This window comes from Myxocyprinus asiaticus, chromosome 41, assembly GCF_019703515.2.
Source record: "Myxocyprinus asiaticus isolate MX2 ecotype Aquarium Trade chromosome 41, UBuf_Myxa_2, whole genome shotgun sequence".
Classification (NCBI taxonomy): Eukaryota; Metazoa; Chordata; class Actinopteri; order Cypriniformes; family Catostomidae; genus Myxocyprinus; species Myxocyprinus asiaticus.
The window spans coordinates 1,812,501-1,837,420 of NC_059384.1; the positions used below are offsets into that span (position 1 = coordinate 1,812,501).

Genomic DNA, 24,920 nt, shown 5'->3' on the forward strand with positions numbered 1-24,920 from the left:
CTATCTATCTATCTATCTATCTGTCTGTCTGTCTGTCTGTCTGTCTGCCTAACTACATGCCTGTCTATCTGTCTGTCTGTCTGTCTGACTGTCTGTCTGCCTAACTACGTGTCTGTCTGTCTGTCTGTCTGTCTGTCTGCCTGCATCTGTCTTTCTGCCTGCATGTCTGTCTGTCTGTGAATTATTGTCTGTGTAATGTTAACATTGAAAGATGTTTTGAAAAGGTTTACAAAAATAGTAATTTGATTTCCTGTCACTTTTCTTTGGCAGGGTGAGTGGAGGAAGAGAGAGAGGGAGAGACACAGATAGACGTCTATCTTTCTCTCTCTCTCTCTCTCTCTCTCTCTCTTTCTCTCTTTTCCTTCTCTCTTCACCAGCAGACGGATGAGAGCTTAACGCTGAACCTGACGACTCTAACACAAAATACTTCAAATGATGACATCATCCTCTTCCCCGCTGGCCTCCCCATCCCCATGCCCACCTCCTCCTCCATCCATCCCGTCCTCTCCCATGCAGTCATCACTCACCCCGTCCAGCCTCCCCCTGCCTCCCGCCCTGCCGCCCACCGGAGAGGTGATGGTTCTGGCTTTGGGTCGTAAGAAACAACGGCTCCTCGTCGCCCTCTCTATACTGCCCATCCTCTTCCTGTCCTTTCTGCTGTCCTCTGACCCGCTCCTGACCCTAATGTCCCCCTTCCGCTGCCATCTGCCAGGACCCTCGCCGGCTCCTCAGGCGCTCAATGCTTCGTTACGGGCTGAGAAAGGAGATGAGGGTCTTGACCAATGCAAACAGTACGTGTTTGTCAACGGCACGCCGTCTGGTCTTACAGACTGTAAGGCCGGGTTCGACTACAATGTCACGGAGGGACTCCGGAATAATATTGTCACAGAGGTAGGTGGAATGTTTTCTAATTGGTCATTGCTGGTAGGGATGGGAATCATAAGGAATTTAACGATTCAAATTCCATTAATGATTCTTTAAGTACTTTTGCGGAAGAATTATCCATTATTATTTAGAATGGCAAAGTGAACAGTGTCGGAATATTTTAATACGGTGTTCCGGTCGCATTGGTGGAAAATCCTTGTCATTAAATCTGTAAAGTGACCTAGGGTTTTAGAAAGGTGCTAAATAATTAAAACGTATTATTATTAATATTAAAAATGAACTGGTTCTTTTGAATCTACAGTCGAATCAGACAGCATTACCCGTGTAGTCTGTTAAAGAAATAGTTCACCCAAAAATTATAATTCTCTCATGATTTACTCGGACAAAAATAAAGATACTTTGATGGATATATGATGTGAATATATCCATACAATACAAGTCAATGGGGTCTAACACTTTCAAGCTCCGAAAAAGTACAAAAAGGCAGCATAAATGTAATCCAGTGGTTTAATCCATGTCCTCTAAAGCGATACAAATGGTTTTTGGTAAGTAACAGAGCAAAATGTAGCTCCGTTTTCACTATAAATATAGACATCTGCGCTGTACACGTGCTCTGTGCATGTTTCAAGCGAGAGGAAGTGTAATCGAGCTACAAATCGTGATGGCGCCAAGATCTATCCTCGTGCGACCCCGCGTCCACATGTGTGGACGTTGTATTTTGGCTTCGCTATACGTGACGCATAATTTAAATGAATACTGTTCGCAAGTCTCTAGACTCTTTTAAGGGTTAAACTTTTGGCGCACCGAGTCATGTGACACAACAACATGATGCTGATTTGTTTGAAGCGCTTCTACAGACGCAGCGGCAACAAAAGTGCCTCTGGTAAAAAAAAAACTCTACGTTTTTTAATTGTAATCTATTTGGTTGTAAAGAGGAGAGTCTCTAGTTTCGTTTGATATGCCGCTTTCAAAAATGCGTTAATTTTTCACGTGTCAGCGCTGATAAAGATGATGTCCACATATGAGGATTTTCGGACAATATTCCCTCAAAAGTTGAAAAAAAAAAACAACCTAACTATGTGTCTGTCTATCTATCTCTCTGTCTATCTGTCTACCTAACTACATGTCTGTCTGTCTATCTATCTATCTGTTTGTCTGTCTGTATGTCTGCCTGCCTAACTACATGTCTGTCTGTCTATCTCTCTGTCTGTCTATTAAACATTTTGTTAATTTTTTGCGTGACAGCGCTAATAAACATGATGTCCACATATGTGGATTTTGGGACATTATCCCCCAAAAGTTGAAAAAAAACCTAACTATGTGTCTGTCTATCTGTCTGTCTCTGTCTGTCTGTCTGTCTGTCTATCTGTCTAGATATTTGTCTGTCTACCTAACTAGGTGTCTGACTGTCTGCCTGCCTAACTACGTGTCTGTCTGTCTATCTATCTGTCTAGTTATCTGTCTGTCTACCTAACTATGTGTCTGACTGTCTGCCTGCCTAACTACATGTCTGTCTGTCTACCTAACTACGTGTCTGTCTGTCCAACTATCTGTCTATCTATCTGTCTGTCTGTCTGTCTATCTCTCTGTCTGTCTATGAAAAAATTCGCGAATTTTTCACGTGTCAGCGCTGATAAAGATGATGTCCACATATGAGGATTTTGGGACAATATTCTCTCAAAAGTTGAAAAAAAAAAACAACCTAACTATGTGACTGTCTATCTATCTCTCTGTCTGTCTGTCTATCTGTCTACCTAACTACGTGTCTGTCTGTCTGTCTGTCTATTTATCTATCTGTTTGTCTGTCTGCCTGCCTAACTTTGTGTCTGTCTGCCTGCCTGCCTATCTGTCAACCTAACTACATGTCTGTCTGTCTATCTCTCTGTCTGTCTATCTGTCAACCTAACTACATGTCTGTCTGTCTGCCTGCCTGCCTGCCTGCCTAACTACATGTCTGTCTGTCTATCTCTCTGTCTGTCTACCTAACTACGTGTCTGTCTGTCCAACTAACTGTCTATCTATCTGTCTGTCTGTCTGTCTATCTCTCTGTCTGTCTATGAAAAAATTCGTGAATTTTTCACGTGTCAGTGCTGATAAAGATGATGTCCACATATGAGGATTTTCGGACAATATTCTCTCAAAAGTTAAAAAAAAAAACAACCTAACTGTGTCTGTCTATCTATCTCTCTGTCTGTCTGTCTATCTGTCTACCTAACTACGTGTCTGTCTGTCTATCTATCTATCTGTTTGTCTGTCTGTCTGTCTGCCTGCCTAACTACATGTCTGTCTATCTGTCTATTTATCTATCTGTTTGTCTGTCTGTCTGCCTGCCTAACTTTGTGTCTGTCTGTCTGCCTGCCTAACTACATATCTGTCTATCTATCTCTCTGTCTGTCTATCTGTCTCCCTAACTACGTGTTTTTCTAAGTCAAGAAAATCATACGAATAACTTGTCGTACCCTTAATGAAAGTGTTTTGTTTGTTTATTTGTATGTACTTCTTTTTCTGTCAGCTTAAATTTCCATTTATGTCGTGTCATTTTGTTAAATCTTTAACTAATGTGTATTACCATCACATTACAGTGTTTGTTTGTTTTTTAAAACAGTTGCATTTTAATCAAGAATAAACAAGGTGGAAAATCTTAAGATAAATGCTTTTGTTGAAGCTGCTCTTTGTGGTTAGTTTTTGTGGCCAGAGACGCTCCCCACCTTAAAGACTAGTCGTGTGCAGTAAAACTGGTTTGGTTACTTTTCTCACAGCTGATTAACTCTTTAGTAGCAGGAGGACCCGCTCAGTGAAAAATGTCGTAGGTATTTCTGCAGCTGTGCATGTTTGTGAAATGAAAGCTCTGATGTTTAATCTCCATAAGCACACTGTTCATACGGCAACATGACTGCCACCACTATTATTGCAGAAATGTCCTTGAAGCCTGCTTGTATTTGCCACTGTAGCATACAAGAAAATGATCAACTCTGGAGTTCACTGTGTCCATATTTTTTACCTTTGAACAGGAAGTCTTGCAATGTTATTAAACAACAGCTCATTTCCTGTCTTGTTCCAGTGGGATCTGGTGTGCACACGCTATTGGGTGGTTCCAGTAGAGGCGGTTTGCTTCATACTGGGTGTCCTGACTGGCAGTCTGGGATTGGGGTACATGTCTGACCGGTAAGAAACCAAACCTCTATCTGTCTATCTCTCTGTCTGTCTGTTAGTGCTGGGTTATATATATTAAATCTCATGATATATTTGCAATGATGTGATGCTCGTTTTATGTCCAGATCTATTAAATGATTCAAAAATACAATATTTATTAAATACAATGAAATGAAATTTTTTCAGTTACTGAGTTCAGACTCATTTTGATATTTTTTCTGGGGTTAAAGGGAAAAATGTCATGTTGGGTAACCATCTGGAGACAGTAAAAAAAAAAAAAACATTATAAAAGCTGAATTTTTTGAAAAAAAGAAATGTTGGCATGAGTAGTGCAGAATAATCTTTTATCAGCATTTTTTATTTTTTTTACTTTTATTTTTTATTTTTTTTTTCTCCAAATCAAAGTCATGTGGTGTAACCAACATGCAGGTAGCCATTTTTTGTTTATTTTGAATAAGCCATAAACGAGGGATGATACCTTTAGGCCCTCAAGAAAAAAAAAAAAAACATTATTTTTGTCATATAATTAAATATCCAATATTTTGACACTTTTATGAAAAGGCACATTTTGAGAAATTACTTTGAGAAATACTTTTGACATTTTTTTTATTTATTTATTTTTATTAATAATTAAGTTGCATACACTCTCATGTATTCAAGGTGTAAAGAAAGTACTTTAATACCTTTTACTTGATGGTTACACAACATGACATTTTTAAAATGAATTAATTTTAAGCTCAGATGCGCCCGCGAGAAAAAAATAATAATCGTCAAAATATGAATAACTACAGTCTTGACCAACACAAAATAGGTATCGTTTGAAAGCTTAGAAGCTCTACTTTACAATGCATGTAGACATTATGACCAAAACTGAACAAGTGCTTTGAAATTTGCAGACAAATCAGAAGTGTTCCGGTTTGATCATTTATAAAAAACAATTACACTGTACATATTATTGTAATCAGTAAAAACATCAAACTGATCAAATATCCATGTGTCATATGTTGTTGGAAAGCTCTCAAAGAGTAAAATACAACCAGTCTATTTGATTTACTCACTGACAAAAATATAACGAGTAATATCTAAGTATCTGTCTTTGACAATTATGTTTGTGTTGCTTATATGCCGTGTTTTCGCTTATAACTTCACGAAACATAAACTGAACATAAAATATCACACAGCATTACTTAGAGGAGGTGATTATCTTTCAAACGAGTCCACACACAAGGTAATCAGATGCATAGATCATTAGATAATCCACATGAAGCACAATGTTACATATGACCAGCAGGAGATGGCGCCAAATACATGACACAGACTCAATGATGACTCAAATGACACAGAATGAAACTCATTCTGTGAAATCTCATTACTAAAATCATGTCTGCATGCTATGCAAACCTTTAGTCATTGTTGTGTTTGCATGTGTAATTAGTTCTTATGTACAATTATTATGTTTTATTTGTTTGAAGAGGCTTTTGGACACTATGATAAATTATATTTGTAATGCTATAACTTTTGATTGCTTTATCGTTTCAACACAAACTTTGTCTCAGATACAGCTGACATGATTGGGAACAAAGCAAAAGCAATTTTATCTAGCCAAATTATTTACACCCAGAGATATATAAATGTCAAATAAGAAAAAAAAGTACATTTTGTCAAATTTTGTGTGTGATTTTTTTTCAGCAGTTTCTTAGGCTGAAAGTCTCAGAATGTATCATAATTTGTATCATTAAAAATACCAAATGATACCAAACACTTGACACTTTTTTTTTGTCGAGTTATAAGCCTTTAATTTTGGGTATCCCGTTCAGAGCTTAAGGGGTCAAATCCATTTTGGTTTTGTAGAAAATGCTATTTATGTTTGAAAAAACTTTGTGGGACCAACATGGAAACAAAGATTACCTTTTGTTCAACTTGACGTGTGTTTTAAACTAGATTTTAAAACAACATTATTTGTCATTGACTCATATCACAATAAAATTGCTAATGATATAAAATGAAGCAACATCATGAATATCACAATGATTGTAATGCACTTTTTTAGCAACTTAAGAAACTTAAGAGGAAACTTTTCCTGAAGTTTTCTCATCTTGCAAACCCTTCTTGTTTTGCGACTTGCAGATATGATACTTTCGTGTTCAGTTGTTTAAAAATTCAGTAAATGCTGTTAGAGTTGGTAAGTTTAAGTTCATTTCTGTGAATCCGTTCAAACTTTCCATTTAAATGAATTTGTTTCAGACCTCTGATTCAGTGGTTCGCTTCATCACTCAAAAATGTTTCCTAGTATTATTTTATTTTCTCTAATTCTTGCAATAACATTTTTTTTAAACTACTTGGAAACAGAAGCTTTTAGTTGAAATGATGTTCCTCTGATTGGGAAGTCATTTCAGGGCAAATATATACAGTAAATATATATATTTGGCTTCTAATTCTCAGTGCAGTATATATTATTCATATAAATGTTTTATTTCAGATTAGGCAGGCGTAAGTCTCTTCTGGTCTCTCTGACACTCGCGGTGGTTTTTGGTGTGCTGGCGTGTGTCTCACCCTCACCGCCTGTCTTCATCACCATGCGTTTCTGTCTCGCTGCGGCGAGCGCTGGTGTCTACCTCACACTATATGTCACACGTAAGTCAAACACAAACAGAGGAGACGTGATACGCATCGGATGGGTCAGCACTGATTCTGTTATTTGTTTTGGGTGCAGTGATGATGTTGATAGTTTACAGATTAAACATCCTGCAGAGGAAACATTTAATTAGTATAAGAATAAATCTTACCAGTGAACCAAGATTACACAACATTATTATCCTTAAAGGAATAGTTCACCCAAAAAAGAAAATTCTGTTATTTACTCACTCTCATGTAGTTCCAAACCTGTAACATGGAACATGTTCATTGCAGAATCTTCATTCTGCTCTTTTGCATGCAATTACAGTTTATAGTGACCATGCTTGACAAGCTCCAAAAAGCAAAAAAGCACCACAAAGTATTATACATGTAGTGTAATGTGCTATATCACAGGTTGTCTGAGGTTATATGATAGTTTTGTGTGACTGAAATTTAACTAATGGCATTTTGTGTCAACGATTACAAGCATGGCATGACATGCAATATTTTTTAAAATCTGAATACGATTTTATAACTGCAGCGAAGGGAAGATTTTCCGTGAAATAGTGGTCGACCGATATATCGGTTGTACCGATTAATCGGTGCCGATAGTTGGTTTTTGGAACTATCGGTTATCGGCAGAAATCAATGCCGATAATGATTACTTCATTGACAATATTTATCTATATTTTTATCCTCACTTCACTGTATATTTTGTTATTTTGATTAGATAACTAAACTGAAACGATGACATGCAAATAAAAAAGATAATTGTGTCTCCAACTTCATATTTTGTGATTAATAATAAACCTTATTCCTCATTAAACCTCATCTGGTGAATATATATGCCATAAAAGGCTTAATTTGGTAAATACTTAAATAAAGAGCATTGTAACAGAGCAAAGTCTCTGTCATTGCAAAATAAAAGTCCCTAGTGTGTTTCGGGCTTGTTTGTAGTTAAAAGTCCTGCGTTATGGACCAAGTCTTCATTTTTTTCTGGTTATTATTGGGATTTTGTTCGATTATTTTGAACCCATGTAGCCTCAATGTCTGTACCCATCACAGTATGGAACGACTAAGAATTTATTTGAAAAACTATCGGCCGATTGATCGGTTATCGGCCTTTTCCACCACCTTAGTTATCGTTATCGGCAAAATCCACTATATATAAAACATATATCAGATGACTTGAAATATAGCGCACAAGTCAGATTGACTACTTTTATGATACTTTTCTGGTGCTTTTTGGAGCTTGAAAGCTGCAGTCACTATGAACGGCTGTTGTATGAAAAGACTCTTCCTCTACATTACCATTGATTGTTGGCAGTTTAACTCTCAATATAATGCCAGCAGTGTGCATTATCTGTTAGCTCTGAAACAGTTTTGGTTTCTGTTTTGATTTGTTGTAGGTTTGGAGCTTTGTGACCCTTCACTGCGACTGTTGGCAACGATGATGTCTGGACTGATGATGTTTGCGGGAGAACTCTTGCTGTTGGGTGTCGCTCTCGGGTGTCAGTCCTGGAGGGGGCTGTTAGGAACCGGAGCTGTTCCTCTGTCATTGTTCCTGTGCTATGGGTTAGTCCATGATCAACGTTATCTTCATACTAATTAACACAGTCAATTAACACTAAGATCATATCACATCTTCAATAGTTATGCTCTTAAGAATACAATATTTTTACTTTATATTTTTCTTATAATGTAATAAATTCAAAAGTTTCTGTTCCGCTAACCTTATTTGCTCTCTAAATTTACCTGCTCTTAGTGTTGCTACCCGTCCCTTAAAATACGATCGTCCCACATTTAAAGATGAAATGATGCGTCCCATATCGAATCAGTACGGGACACAATTTGTCCCATTTTAAGCTGGTCAGATGGCGTCGTGGTGAAATCGTTCCAGATTGCTAATTTAACATTGATATAAGTTGGATATTTTGCCTATGTTGGGAAAGGGACTGTCTGAAAAGTCCAAAATTGTGCTAAAACTGTGGATTTTTTTCTATATAAATGTTCAATAAAATGTACAAATTTACACAGGTCGAACAATGTATGAATACAATCAAGAGTCATAAAGACAAGAAGTTCATGTGAAGGAAAAGAATAAATAAAATAAATAAAAATGATTAAAAAATACTTCTAAATCAACCAAAATGTGTACATAAGATAAAGAAGAAAAATAATCGAGAAAATAACAATAAATATATTTTTTATAAGTCATGGGATAGGAAAGTTCTAATTTTAGCATAATAACGGATATACAATTTTTATTATTAATAACTCAACGCATTTATTGCTAAAACTGTGAAGGATGTTAAGGGGCCATCTAATCTCCCCCCCCCCCCTGCATTTGAGGGTCCCTTATTTTACAACTTCAAAAGTGGCACCCCTACCTGTTCTTATTGTGAATGTGTCTTTGTAATATTTCATCAAAATGTAATAACTTAGTTCATCTCTGAAACAGCTTTCCTTTTCAGAAGATGCCACAAATCCCTCTTACTTTTTTAAACACAAATTCTAATGCGTTTCAGTAAATTGCGCTGGATAAAATTGTGTCCTATCCTGCGTTTTTTTTTTTTTTTTTCTCATTGAATATTCTTTTTGCTCTAAAATATTTCTGATTTTCCGCTCTTTTGAACAATATGGACTAGAGGTCGACCTATAGTGGATTTTGCCAATACCGATAACTAAGGTGGTGGAAAAGGCTTATAACCTATTAATCGCCAATAGTTAAAAAAAATAATTCTTAGTCACTCCACACTATGATGGGTACAGACATTGAGGCTACAAGAGTCCAAAATAAATAAAATCTCAGATGCAGTTTATTAATCAACCAAAAGTCAGATAATACCAAGAAAAAAATTAAGATTTGGTGCATAATGCAGGACTTTAAATTGTAAACAAGCCCAAAAATACACCAGGGACACTTATTTTTAAATGAAGGAACACTTGATTATCTAATCAAAATAATGAAATATGCATTGAAGTGAGGATAAAAATATGGATAAATATTGTCAATAATGTAAGATTTACATACAGCAATTTCCCATGTGATTGTTTTTATTTCACCTATAAAAGCTGCTGTTATTCTGTATAACTAATCTTCCAGCACTGGTCACAGAGTCATTAAAACAAAAAACTATCAGAACTATCAGCATACATTTTTCCGATAACCGATAGTTTCAAAAAGCAACTATCGGCATAGATTTTCAGATAACCGATAGTTTCAAAAAGCAACTATCAGCATAGATTTTTCCGATAACCGGAATTCAAAAAGCAACTATCGGCATAGATTTTTCCGATAACCGATAGTTTCAAAAAGCAACTATCAGCATAGATTTTTCCGATAACCGATAGTTTCAAAAAGCAACTATCGGCATAGATTTTTCCAATAACCGATAGTTTCAAAAAGCAACTATCGGCATAGATTTTCAGATAACCGATAGTTTCAAAATGCAACTATCAGCATAGATTTTCAGATAACAGATAGTTTCAAAAAGCTACTATCGGCATAGATTTTTACGATAACCGATAGTTTCAAAAAGCAACTATCAGCATAGATTTTCAGATAACCGATAGTTTCAAAAAGCAACTATTGGCCTAGATTTTTCCGATAACCGATAGTTTCAAAAAGCAACTATTGCCATAGATTTTTACGATAACCGATAGTTTCAAAAAGCAACTATCGGCATAGATTTTTCAGATAACCGATATTCAAAAAGCAACTATCAGCATAGATTTTCAGATAACCGATAGTTTCAAAAAGCAACTATTGGCCTAGATTTTTCCGATAACCGATAGTTTCAAAAAGCAACTATCGGCATAGATTTTTCCGATAACCGATAGTTTCAAAAATCAACTATCGGCATAGATTTTCAGATAACCGATAGTTTCAAAAAGCAACTATCAGCATAGATTTTACGATAACCGATAGTTTCAAAAAGCAACTATCAGCATAGATTTTCAGATAACTGATAGTTTCAAAAAGCAACTATCGGCATAGATTAATCTGTAAAACCGATATATTGGTCTACCTTTAATACGGACCATCTACAGGTTTTGGCTTTTGTCCTGTGGATAATATTGTGCGTGTTACTAAACTGTCTCAGCATCAAGAGACCCCCACTTTTTGGGCAGCTCAGGACAGGAAGTAAAGCTCCTCAGTAGTTTATTGGCCTAAATGCAATGTGACTGCACCTTCATTCAGGAATATTGATCTAAAATTCCCTGTGAAGCATCAAGGCAGTAAGTGCAGCCAGAGCACATTAGCACTTGTTAGTGATGATGAATCACCCTCGTTTCTATGGCTACCAGACCGTCACACCAATGCCACACTGTTGTTTCTCCCAGGGGTGTTGTTAGCAAAGCAATTGATGTTTTTACTCTGTGAAACTGAAGATCCATTTGTTTGTCTTCAGGATCCCGGGAGTTTTTCCAGAATCACCACGCTGGCTGCTGCTCTCTGAGCGGACCGGAGACATGAATTCCTTCAGTGAACGCAGCGAGCGACAGAGAGATGACGTCAGCTTTTCGGGTCTGTTTAAATATAATATTTCACGGCATTTGTTTAGGAAAGGCAACCAGAGCAGCAGTTTCTTCATGTAATATTGGTTTAATTCTGAATAAACAATTTTTGTTTGTGTAGAGCTGGACACAGATTCATCCTCGTCTCCTGGACGTCCCCTCCTGTCCTTCCCAGAGCTGCTACACAGCAGAAACATCTGGAAAAATCTCTGTGTGCTGGGATTCACATCGTAAGTCTTTCATACTGATACTTGCTCTTCCCTATGTGTTTAAATGATCAGATGTATTTGATGTATCTAAAGTAACATGAGCTAAAGTAACATCAAAATAATGTTTCTTTTCTATTTTGCCCTGAAATGAAACAAAAATGCAACAAAAGTTTTAACATAACATATTAAATAATAACATAATGAAATGGTACACATCAAAGTTCCACTAAAGTGACTGATATCGTCCGATACCGTCACTGTACCATGGCACTGCTGCAGTATTTTGTGTAAGGTGTGAGGTGATATGACCAAAATCTTCTATCACGTATTGAATAATTTTATATCACGATAACAATATATTTTACGATATAGTAAACATTTTCTGGATAATCAATAAAAATTGGTTTATATATTAAATAGCCATTTTTTAATTGTTTATTTTACGATAATCCAGTCTGTGAGTAAAATACTTTATAAATGAAAACTATTTCTCTTTTATAATTTTCTCTTTAATTGTAACTTGACAAACATGGACAAAGTAAAATACAAAACAAAAACACTTAGTTCAGTCTGATATTTATTGACTAATATTATTATTAGGGCTGTCAGAATTAATGTGTTAACATATGTGATTAATTTAAAAACTTTTAACGCATTAATTTTTATTAATCGCGATTAATGCATTTATCGATAATACAGCTAAACACTGGTGTGAAGGGTGGAACCTTTGTAAGTGTCCGCCAGGAGTCATTACACTGACGCACACACCACAGCACCAGAAGCCTTATACCAAGTGGAGCCTACAAGCTTAGCATAAAACAGCATAACGGGGCGGTCCCATAGACATGGGCGGTACTGTCGTAACACGCTAGTTGACCGTTACGCTATCTGCTGTGATAGAGCTGGTGAGGTTGTTATCTTGCTAAATAAAATAATCTCTGACAGTGCTTCCCTTTGAGTGATTAAATGGAGAAAGGAGCTCTTAACACTATTTGATGTACAAAACAAGCACAGATGGGACTTGTGATAGAAAGCAAGTGTTTTTCAGCTTGTGTAAATCGCATTTTAATTACCACAGAAGCACGTCAAATCTTAAAGGTGCTGTAAGCGTTTCAGCAGTTGATTTAGCCACACCGCCTTTTTCCAAAACCCCGCACTCCAAAGATAACAAATTAACTTTATTGAGACCGACATCGTGCAGAAACGGTTGTTAAAAACAGCAGCAGCAAAATAGCGCCCTCAACTGACAACTGTTATGAACAACATGGCATAAAAATGGCATTAAGCCTCAATAATTCGCTGCAACTACAATACTATCAGAACACGCAAAACACATTTTTGTTTGCTGTTTACAGAGACTAGAGCTGTCACAGAGACCAGTGAGATATCTCATGATGCATATTTCATTAATATCTTTCTGCGAACATGGAAAATGTTAATAAAGCATCATATTGTTACATATTGTTTTGTTTTCTTTCCTAAGATGGAAATAAATGCATTTTGACAAGAAAAGAAGTATATATAGTGTCAAATTTTAGCACTTTCAAAATCTGCGATTAATCAGGATTAACTACAAAAAATTATGCAATTAATCACGATTAAAAATCCCAGAGCAGGATCGTGCTACTCAGTGACATGCAACCAAGGGTTTCTATTTGTCTTTTGTAAAGACAAGCAGATGAGAGTTTCAAGTCAGATTTGCATAATTATGAACTGTTAAATATGTTGAATATGTTCAGGTTCATCGCTCATGGCATCAGTCACTGCTACAGTTCATTCAGAGGTGACGTCAGAGGCATCGTCCCTAGTTTCTATTGGACGTACCTGCTGTCTGTATGTGCAGGGGGCGGGGCCTGGCTGTTGCTCTGGGCAACGGTGGACAGGTGTGGTCGTCGTGGAATTCTTCTTCTGGCCATGACTTTGACTGGATTGGCCTCATTAATCCTGCTCGGTCTCATGGACTGTAAGTCGAACATTATTTTCATGTACACTTATGACAGTGGTCCCTTCAGTCAGTGTATGTAATTGATTATGCACTTGTCAAGTACTCTACTGTGTCTCCATCGTGTGGCGAGAATGGTTACGTTCACGTTAAATTAATGATATGATAAAGGCCCAACAATAGACTAATCACCAATGATAATGTATTTTTAAGTAACTTTTTAAAGGTTTGCAAATAAAGAAATGTCTGGCTTATATTTCCAAATAATCCCAAAATATTTTCCAATAAATAATTATATATATATATATATATATATATATATATATATATATGTATATGTATTATTTATTTTTATTATTTTATATTATTGTATTATATATATATATAGATATACTGCATGAAGAAAATGAAGCTATTAAACCTTAAATATTACTACTAGGATTTTACACATTGTCACATTATTTTCATAAAAACTAAGCACATTATCATTACAATATAGACAATATATCATTACTGAAAATATATAATTATCATTACTGAAAAGGAAAAAGAATAAACGTATCCTCTTTACTACAATATAGGCATAAAAATCATCCTGTCTGGACACACGTTTATGTTTGTATTTTTTTATCAAATTTAGGACAACTATGTTACTGTGATAAGTACTTAGAAGTGTACTTTACACATAAAATTAAATACTTGGTAACCCTTTATTTTAACAGCCCACACTCCACAATAATGCCCTACTTAAGCATGAATAAGACATTAATTAATAATTAACTGAATGTAGAGTATCTTAGCCATAATTTACAATGAATTAAACATCTAATTTTAGTGTCGAAAGTAATGTAATTAATGCTCAATTTCAGAGATCCATCATAAATCAAGTTTACTAAACAATATTCAACCAGTAATAAGGATAATTAGTATTGGTTTTTCAAACCTGTTACTAATAAATTACTAAAATCGTCTATTAAAGACAAATTGACCCCGGTTCTAAAGGGAAAATTTCAACTCGTTTAGTTTGTTCTGCACTTATTAGGTGGCATTCACGTTTATTTAAATATGTTTCGGCAGTAATTATAACTAATTAGTAATTGCTTTTCCCCTGTTCTAAAATGACTTTTTCTACCTACTAATTTTATTGAACTATATTAAGAATAATTATTACTAAATTGTTACTAATTAACTGCGTTACTGAACTACTACTAATGAACTAATTTTATTCAATTAAATTAATTTTAAAATAAAGACAATATGATTAATGTGTTAATACATTTTGACATTTATTAGGTGGTTACAGTTTTTGCATTAAACTACAGAACTAGTTTTATTTTAATATAAAAGTGCAAAATAAAAATTTGATTTTTTTTTTTTAAAGATTTTTTTATTTTATTTATATGTAACAGATTTGAAAGGCCAATACTAATTAGCCTTAATTACTGGCTTAATATTGTTTAGTTAACTTGAAATTTTATCTCTGAAACAGAGCATTAATTACTTGACTTTCTACACAAAAATGAGACATTCATTAAGTTGTAAATTATGGCTAATATAGCCTTACTCTACATGTAGTTAATTATTAATTAATGTCTTATTCATGCTTAACTAGTGCATTATTGTGGACCCTTAAATTGTTATCAAATATTTGTGTCATATTACAGTAATGAGAAAGCAAATATACAGTATATTCTCTGTAAATGTGCTTAATTGTCATAAAAAAAATATGACAATTGTTACAGTGTTTAAAGTTTAGATGAATTTGTGTCCCTGCAGATTTGAGTGAGTCTGCCATGACTGTGTTCTCTGTAATGGGCCTGTTCTCGTCTCAAGCGGCTGCATCTCTCTCCATCCTCTTCACCGCTGAAATCATGCCCACCGTCATCAGGTAAACACACAAAACTCGGACGGCTGGTTACTAACTTTGCTCCAAGACAAACAGAATACAGATAATTTTTCACTTACCAAAAACCTAAAATACCAAAAATTCGGTGATGGTTTTAATGGAAATCTTAAAAATAATAAAATAAAATAAAATAATAAAAATATATATATATTATTTTTATTTTTTTTATTTTTTTGGAGATTATATATATATATATATATATATATATATATATATATATATATATATATATATATATATATATAATTTATTTTTATTTTTATTTTTTTTTACTTTTTAAAGGTTTGCAAATAAAGAAATGTCTGGCTCATATTTCCAAAAAATCCCAAAATATTTTCCAATAAATAATTATAGTATTTATTATTTATATATCAGACTATTTATATATCAAACTGTATTTAATTATAACATAAATCACAATGTGAATCGTTTCAAGAAGTAGTTGGTGATAACTGGACCTAGATTACATCAATCTTTGCACCTGTAAAATCTTAAACAAAGAGACTTTTCAGTAACACTTTCTATGAAGCCCATTTTTATAATGCATTTGTAATGTCTCATTATACACCTCATAATATCTTACAACTTCTCATAAATGTTATAATACTCACTTATTCATAGTTATATTAGGTATGCTTTAACCTCATGCGACCCATGTTCACATGCGTGAGGCTAAATGTAAGTGAAGTGTTTATTAGGAAAAATCTAAAATACATCGACAAAAAAATCGACATAATATCATGTGTAAATCCACAGTTGATGCCCGGACCAAAATTGACCTGCGAATGAAAAAGATATTAAAAAAATTTTTTTTTTAATGGTTATATCTCTTTAAAAATTTCATTAAAAAATCTGAAAAAGGTATTGTGTATTTTGATAGTCTTGACAAAGTCCCAAACTTTGGTTCCTGTACTAAAAACTATGTGGTATTTAAAAATTATTATCCATCTCTTGCGGGTCAAAAATGACCCAAATGCAATAGGAGGGTTAAAAAGTCATTGTACAGAGATTGCACACACAATCTATAGAAGGACATATTTTAGAACTGAGCATACCTAGAAAACAATGTATTCTCTTGATTATACTTGAGTATCATACTTTTTTTTACATATCAAAAACTGTAAAAAATCTCTGGGATGTCCATGTTTTCCCTGTATGTGGGGACCCTGGACACACAGTTCGCAGCGTAAATGGAAGTATTTTCATTTATGCTGTAGATTTCAGAGAAACACCAGTCAGTTTCGCGCTGTGATTGTGTTGATGTTAACAATCCATTATTGTTTCCGCAGAGGAAGTGGCGTTGGAGCTGTAATGGCGCTGGGTTGCATGGGCCGCCTCAGTTCTCCCCTCATGGATCTGCGCAATCACCGTGGCTACTTCCTGCAGCATGTGGTCCTCTCCTCTTTGGCTCTGCTCGCGGTCTTATCCATCCTGCTTCTCCCTGAGAGCAAACGCAAACCGCTTCCACAGACACTGGCGGACGGAGAGCAGTACCGGCGCCCTCCACTGGTCAGGAGGAGGCGAGACAACGTTCCTCTACTTGCTACACCCAACCCAGAGACCTAGCCCTCAGCCTTCAACCACAAACCTTGGAGTTGCGTTCATTTACCTTTAACTTCTTAGTCAGTCTTAGAACGGGTCAGTGGAGGCGTCACACATGGACTCCGTCTTGAAGCGTGAGAGGTGAAACGTCCCACGTAGAGTACGCAAACGCTCCACCTAGTCACAGCGCACAGTGGTATAAACCATAAGTTAATAGTTTACGCCCCAGTTGAACATCGAAATCTGACCCATGTACTGTAGCATCCAGTGACTTTCTTAGTAATATCAGACTATATCAGACTTCACAGAGACAAGGGCTCAAAACACAATGGTCATTTTCATAAACAAAAAACAGGTTTAAGTTCTCACTCGAGATGGAAGAGGAAAGGAATATTTTCTTTTTATTTGTTGTTATTTAACATATTGCTGCTCAGAATGGCAGGATTGTTAGGAATGGACTGATCGGCACTCCTGCCGAGTGACTGTGAGGTTCCTCCATGTGAAGAATTATTAATCAGCACTCTGATTAATCAATGCTGGACTGAGGCATGAGATGAGGAGTGTTTGACTTATATTTAACGTATTCCAAATGACCCTCTTGGTTTCAGACAGTTATATTCCAGTGTACATATAACTTGAGCTCTATCAACATCGGCTTGTGACCACAAGTCATTTCGACTAAATCATTTTGATTAAAAAATTACATTGTTAGATGTTCATCTACCTAGAACAGTAGTCCCATCTCAAAGGATGATTTTGAACTTTTGAAGTGAATAATTAATGTATGCGCTTTAACAAAATACAAGCTGCACATTTCTGCTTTTAAACCCTTCAGGCATTCACCCCATAGACTTCCATTGTAACTGCATTTTTATACATGTTTTTTTTTTTTTCTATTTTTGCAGCATGCCACACATGCTGTTGATAGAGCTCAGGTTGTATTTAAATCTGTAATATTCCTTTAACCAGGCTGGTTTATGCTCATATTTCTCCATTTCTTATCCGTAAATATCAAGGCTTTTTGAAATCCATGAGTACAAAATAAGGCAGATGGAACTCTTGTTCATTACAATGTTGAAACAGGATTTATTTGTCTAATATCTAACTCACAACTTTGCCTTTCCTTCCTCTGCCTATTGCATTTTCTAATTATGAGAAAACGAATACGGGAAACACGAGTTATGTAGCTTTCTCTCGTTAACACCTCTTTGTGTTAGGTTCTTAAAAATGCACTTAATAGTTGTAAATTAGGAAAAATTTAATAGTTATTATTACTACAGTATTAAATTATAATAGTAATAAGGTGACGATTGCTCAAGAATTACCAAGTAATAACTAACGATGCTGTAATTATACTAATAAATCTTTAACCAACATTAAAAATAAAATGTGGTCAAATGATTACAGGTCATGTGTTTGTCAAGTGATTTGGTTACTTTTTACATTTGTGTGGTTTGGTTGTGTTCCAGCTCCATATGTAAAAAATATATATATTAAATGATATATATACTGTATATATATATATATATATAAAGCAATATCACACTCGCAATCATGCTATATGGCCCTACATCAGCACTGCTGTGATTTGTGTGCAGGACGAGTGCCGTAGGTAATTTATGATTGGTAATAATAATGAGGTGATTTAGGGCCATATAGCACGATTGTGAGTGTGATATTGCTTATATACAACAGTTCAATGAACAAGTAAAGAAAAACTGAGTACAGTCATAAAAAAGGCATTTGTGCATGGAATTACTTTCTTACGCGATGGATCAGAATCTGCCGTTGCTGATTTAAAACAAATGATGTGTCCAAGCCTCTCAAAAACATCACTTTAGAACTAGTATCATGGCTTGGGCTGTTTCTGAGTTATTGGAGAAACAAGGATGTGTGTGTGTGTGTGTGTGTGTGTGAGAGAGAGAGAGAGAGAGTTATGGAGCGTGTACGATCACCTGTTGATGATGCTGTAGTCTGTTAGTCAGCTTTCTGAAAATAATGTCATTTTGGTGAAATGCATCCAATTTTCTCAGTGGAAAAATAGCCGTCCAAGTGGGGGTATACCTCCCTATGTCACGGTAACCGGTGTGCAAGAGTCTTTCACTATAGAAACCGCAATCTCCTCCGACATTTTGAATGGTACGTCCTCTCCAATGTGGAAACTCCGGTAAGAGGTAAGCACCTTGAGTTTGTGTAATTAATCAGTCTGTTGTGTCTCTCAGCTGTGATGAGCCATAATGCTGACGTTGTTAATTTAAAGTCGTTTAAAGCTATTTCCTAACTTTAGTAGTGTAGTAATAATACGAGCGATCACGGAGTGCTGGTGAATGAAATCACTGACTGATGCTGACTCACTTCACAACACCAACTGGCTCATCTTACACACAAAAATTGTCTTTTGCCGCCACCTGCTGGCTAAAATATGTAATGTCATAAAATTTAATGTAAAGAGACAGATAGCTCTTAAAACATCTGCACTGCTATTCCACTTTAGTTTACAACAGCAAGAACACAAGTGTGTTGAGACCATCAGTACTCATGGAACATCTCTCGTCCAATCAGACTTGAAGACCGGAACTAACTGTTGTATATACAGTTGAAGTCAGATGTTTACGTACACTTTAGCCAAATACATTTAAACTCAGTTTTTCACAATTCCTGACATTTAATCATAGAAAACATTCCCTGTCTTAGGTCAGTTAGGATCACTACTATATTTTAAGAATGTGAAATATCAGAATAATAGTAGAGAGAATGATTTATTTCAGCTTTTATTTCTTTCATCACATTCCCAGTGGGTCAGAAGTTTACAAACAATTTGTTAGTATTTGGTAGCATTGTCTTTAAATTGTTTAACTTGGGTCAAATGTTTTGGGTATCCTTCCACAAGCTTCTCACAATAAGTTGCTGGAATTTTGGCCCATTCCTCCAGACAGAACTGGTGTAACTCAGTAAGGTTTGTAGGCCTCATTGCTCGCACACGTTTTTTTTTGTTCTGCCCACAAATTTTCTATCAGATTGAGGTCAGGGCTTTGTGATTGCCACTCCAATACCTTGACTTTGTTGTCCTTAAGCCATTTTGCCACAACTTTGGAGGTATGCTTGGGGTCATTGTCCATTTGGAAGACCCATTTGAGACCGAGCTTTAACTTGTTTAACTTTAACTGATGTCTTGAGATGTTGCTTCAATATATCCACATATTTTCCTTCCTCATGATGCCAGTCCCTCCTGCAGCAAAACACCCCCACAACATGATGTTGCCACTTCCACGCTTCAAGGTTGGGATGGTGTTCTACAGCGTGTAATCCTCACCCTTTTTCCTCCAAACATAACGATGGTCACTATGGCCAAAAAGTTACATTTTTGTTTCATCAGACCAGAGGAAATTTCTCCAAAAGTAAGATCTTTGTCCCCATGTGCACATGCAAACTGTAGTCTGGCTTTTTTATGGTGGTTTTGGAGCCAAAACTACTTCCTTGCTGAGCAGCCTTTCAGGTTATGTCGATATAGGACTCGTTTTACTGTGGATATAGATACTTGCCTACCTGTTTCCTCCAGCATCTTCACAAGGTCCTTTGCTGTTGTTCTGGGATTGATTTGCACCATACTACATTCATCTCTAGGAGACGAAATGCGTCTCCTTCCTGAGCGGTATGATGGCTGTGTGGTCCCATGGTGTTTATACTTGCGTACATGAACATGGTACCTTCAGGCTTCCAAGGATGAACCAGACTTGTGGAGGTCCACAATCTTTTTTTCTGAGGTCTTGGCTGATTTCTTTTGATTTTCCCATGATGTCAAGCAAAGAGGCACTGAGTTTGTAGGTAGGCCTTAAAATACATCTACAGGTACACCTCAGATTCAGTACACCTCCTATCAGAAGCAAATTGGCTAATTGTTTAAAGGCTTGACATCATTTTCTGGAATTTTCCAAGCTGCTTAAAGGCACAGTTAACTTAGTGTATGTAAATTTCTGACTCACTGGAATTGTGATATAGTCAATTAAAAGAGAAACAATATGTCTGTAAACAATTGTTGGAAAAATTGTCATGCACCAAGTAGATGCCCTAAACGACTTGCCAAAACTATAGTTTGCTAAAATTAAATCTGTGGAGTGGTTAAAAATGAGTTTTAATGACTTCATTTACATACACTTCAAGTGTATGTAAACTTCTGACTTGTGTGTGTGTATATATATATATATATATATATATACACACTGTATATACTGTATATAAAACAAATATGTAAAAATACTTTCTAACTTCTGCAGATAAAATTTGATGTTGGGCATGTTTTATGCATTATACTCTAAGGTATAACTATAGGTAAGTATTATTATGTCTTGTAACCTCTTAAAAATATTGAATGGATGCTTATAAGAAGACATTTCTTTCCATTCACCTCCTGAGACCCCTACATGGCTGCTGTGTGCATTTTCCATTTCCTTTTTGATTTATAAATAGTAGCCCCTAATATACATGCAAAAAAATATAATAATAATAATAATAATAATAATTAGACCAAATTGTTTTCCTAAAAATGTATGTCCACATATGTGGGCAGTGTTTTTAAATAGAAATTTTAAATAATACCAAGCTAAAGAAGGTCAGATTTATTTTTCATCAAATTGTTTGTTTACAGGAGTGTTGATTATTCATGTTTTTGAGATTTTACAGACATTACATCAGAAATTTGCATAATTAATTCAGATTCAAAGTGCTGGGCAGCATTAACCAATCACTGCCATCAACATTAAAATAAAATGATACATTATAAATTGTGAATCTATGTACTGATTATCATTGTCTCATGTCTGTCAAACATGTTGAGTGATCCAAACATCATCTGCAGTCTGAAACTGAACTTTTGATCAGATTTTAGGAGTGAATGCACTTAACTGCATAGAGAGCTATAGGATGCTCCCTTGCTCCCTATTTAATGAACGACTTAACCTCCAGTGTGCTGTCTGTCTGCACTGGTCTCAGAACAGTTTGAAATGCACCTTATTTGCATCCTAACTCCATATAAAGCCTCTGAAAGCAACATATTTCAGCTTTTGGATGAACCCATTAATTCTGTGATAATGTACAGTACATATAGAATATTTAAGCAAAATGAGCCTATAGTCCACGTACGTGGTCATTGTGTTTAGCAGCATGCCGTTTCGCGATTAATCAATGAAATATTTCAAAAGACATATCGGATAAAACTAGAGACTCTAATCTTTTGACTCAAACAGGTTTCAATGTAAAAACTTAATTAGGTTTCTTACCAGATGTATTTTTGTTGCCATTTCTCTCAAAGACAAACTCAGCTGAGATCGCCGCCATGTTGTTTTGTCACATGACTTGGTGCGTCAAAAGTTTAACCCTTTCATGGCAGCACAGAGTCTCCTGAACTGAGATCAGTCGGTTTAAATTAAATCAAATTATGCATAGCCTATAGCGAAGCCAAAACATAATGTCAACGCATGTGGACGTGGGGTCTCAGGAGGTTAAAAATAAATACGTTTTTAAAAAAGACTTGTGTACCTTTGGCCTGTAATGTGATGTTAAAATATGTTGCTGGTTAGTTTATTTTTAGCCCTTTTATAGCCCTTCAGTTTTTGTAGATGATGTGTTGGTGAACTTATTTCATACGTGCAATTTTGATCTGCAGCCCTTGATTGTGGAATGGTCACAAGGTCAGTCTATGTTTGTCCTGCAGTGTTTTAATATAGTACCTCAAACTGTTTACATGAGTCACAATCTGAGAAGTATGAAATAATGTACTGTAAAAAGACTTGTGGAAAACAGTTTTTCCTCTAGGAAAGTAATTTTCTACAGCTGTAGTATAATTTCTATAGTGAACATTATTTTTCTAGTTATGCCCAGCTGTAAATAATTTTTTCTTATTATTATATTTATTATTTTAACCCTTCCATTTAAAAAAAAAAAAAATTCAAAATGACAGTTTTGTATGGTCAAAAAGACCCTGTAACGTTGGGTGTCTAGGAGTGGAAGAGAAAGAGAGGAGACACAGGAGTGGAATCTTTAAATCCTTTAATTATAATCATAGGTGTTGAACAAACGCTGGAATGGAACAAACTATAAATCTAAACATCAAAACTTAACACTTCAAGGACTGACAAAGGAGTGGATAAAACTAGAGGACATTTATACAAAAGGAACAAATGAGTGAATAGGATACAGGTGAGGATAGTAACATTACCCCCCCGACTTCTGACACCCAACGACGGACGAGGAGTGTATTATGACGCAAAAGATAAAGGATCCAAGGAGGATGATCAGGAGGCCCTTCAGGGCTGGGAATGGATCAGGAGGCCTGGGAGGCTGCCACAGGGCAGGAACTGGGTCAGAAGGCCTGGGAAGCAGCCACAGGGCTAGGAATGGGTTAGGAGGCGGCCACAGGGCAAGGACTGGGTCAGGAGGCCTGGGAGGTGGCTACAGGGCAAGGACTGGGTCAGGAGGTCTGGGAGGTGGCCACAGGGCAAGGACTGGGTCAGGAGGCGGAACCGTTGGGGAAGCGGGCGGAGCTGCGGAAGAGACTGAGGGTGGAGCCAAGGGAGGCAGAGCCATGGAAGGTGGAGCCAAGGAAGGTGGAGCTGTGGAAGACTCTGGGGGCGGAGCCATGGAAGACTCTGGGGGTGGGGCCGTGGAAGATTCTGTGGGCGGAGCCGTGAAAGGCAGAGCTGTGGAAGACTCTTGGGGTGGAGCAGTGGTAGGTGGAGCCAAGGAAGGTTGAGCTGTGGAAGACTCTGGGGGCGGAGCCGTGGAAGGCGGAGCCATGGAAGGCTTGAGGGGCAAAGCCGTGGAAGGTGGAGCCGTAAGAGGCTCGAGGGGCAAAGCTGTGGAAGGCTCGGGGCTGAGAGCCGTGGAAGAGAGTACAGGCCAAGACTGGGGATCGACCTCTGTGGTCGTGAGCATGGGCAGAGTCTGGGGAGGAGGAGTCCTTTTCCTTCTCCTCTTCCAGCCAGCAGGGAGCATAGATACAGGGACGGTAGAGGCTACAAGCACTGCCTATGGGACTGGCTCGTTAACTGTGGCAGGCTTGGGCACTGGTTGTGGCCCGGGGTTACCGCCATAATTCACAGAATACGGGGGAAATGCAACCTCCGTGGTCGCTACCGCTGACTGCGCCGGGGAATCGACCAACGGAGCTTGGAAAGGATGATCCCCTCCCAAAAAAAATTATTTAGGGGAAAAGAATGGAGAGGAGTTACCTTGGAGATAGGGGACGTGGAAGCCGCGGAGACAGGGGTTGTGGAAGGAGGAGTCATGGAAGGTTGCGGAGACAGGGACGTGGATGGGAGTGATTAGGGCAGTGAACTATGGGAAATGCAGTCCAGTGGAAAACTTCAAAATAAGAGTCCTTGAAGAAAATGAGGGAGACAGACTGTGACAGACCCAGTTGAGTACAGTAGATATAAAGCACCTCCCTATTGATTATAAACATAAACATTGCCTAGTCTTGTTTTTAGACACATTAAACGCAAGCTTTTTTTGTGTGTGTAATAACAATAAGTGAAAGGATAATATTTGGGGTAAAAAGCACCCATAAAACACACTGTTTTTGTAAGCATTTTCTTAAACATTTCTTAATGTTCAAGTTGGGCTCACATTGGGCCTCATTCATGAAACTTTTGTAAACATGCGTGTAAATTCTGAGTAATTTGTGTGTAAAATGTACCTTCCAGACAACTTTCCGCTGGATTCACAAATGTTTCGTACTCCCCATATTTGTTAGTAAAATGTGCATAATGTTAGTGAATTCCAGACATTCGTAAATACGGGGAGTGTGCATGTTCATTTCCATGGATCATAATCCATGCCCATGAAAACACCATATAAGGAAGGCACCAGACTCACTAGTGAATGCTTTTAATATCTATGCAGAACAGTAATATCGTTTTTATGAATGAAGTGCATTCACATCGTAAAATTATTATTTAGCAAGCACAATAGCATCTCAAAGAAAGTGAGGGCTTAATGTCATTGCATGTTTTTGCTGTCATATGATGCTCTTTTGTGAATCAAACAGTTCAAGAAGTCAATAAAAATGGTTTGACATGAAGATTTAGTGTAAAACATGTTCAGTTCACGCAGGGAGGAAGATGTCCACCACCATTAACCTTCTCTGGTT

At 36.6% G+C, this 24,920-nt stretch overlaps 1 protein-coding gene across 2 annotated transcripts in view; it reads left to right on the top strand.

Annotated features, from left to right (window-relative positions):
* LOC127431996 (solute carrier family 22 member 17-like) overlaps positions 1-18,180 on the top strand; it is a 21,874-nt gene extending 3,694 nt beyond the window's left edge. The window contains exons 2-10 of one of the 2 annotated variants that reach the window (XM_051682710.1): positions 271-891; positions 3,947-4,050; positions 6,518-6,672; positions 8,064-8,229; positions 11,070-11,185; positions 11,297-11,405; positions 13,124-13,347; positions 15,103-15,214; positions 16,522-18,180. In XM_051682710.1, the coding sequence (XP_051538670.1) occupies positions 433-891; positions 3,947-4,050; positions 6,518-6,672; positions 8,064-8,229; positions 11,070-11,185; positions 11,297-11,405; positions 13,124-13,347; positions 15,103-15,214; positions 16,522-16,798 (1,722 nt within the window). In that variant the 5' untranslated portion in view covers positions 271-432 and the 3' untranslated portion in view covers positions 16,799-18,180. The remainder of the gene's footprint in view (positions 1-270; positions 892-3,946; positions 4,051-6,517; positions 6,673-8,063; positions 8,230-11,069; positions 11,186-11,296; positions 11,406-13,123; positions 13,348-15,102; positions 15,215-16,521) is intronic. The other variant, XM_051682711.1, reaches the window with a different exon arrangement.
* The last annotated feature ends 6,740 nt before the right edge of the window (positions 18,181-24,920 follow it).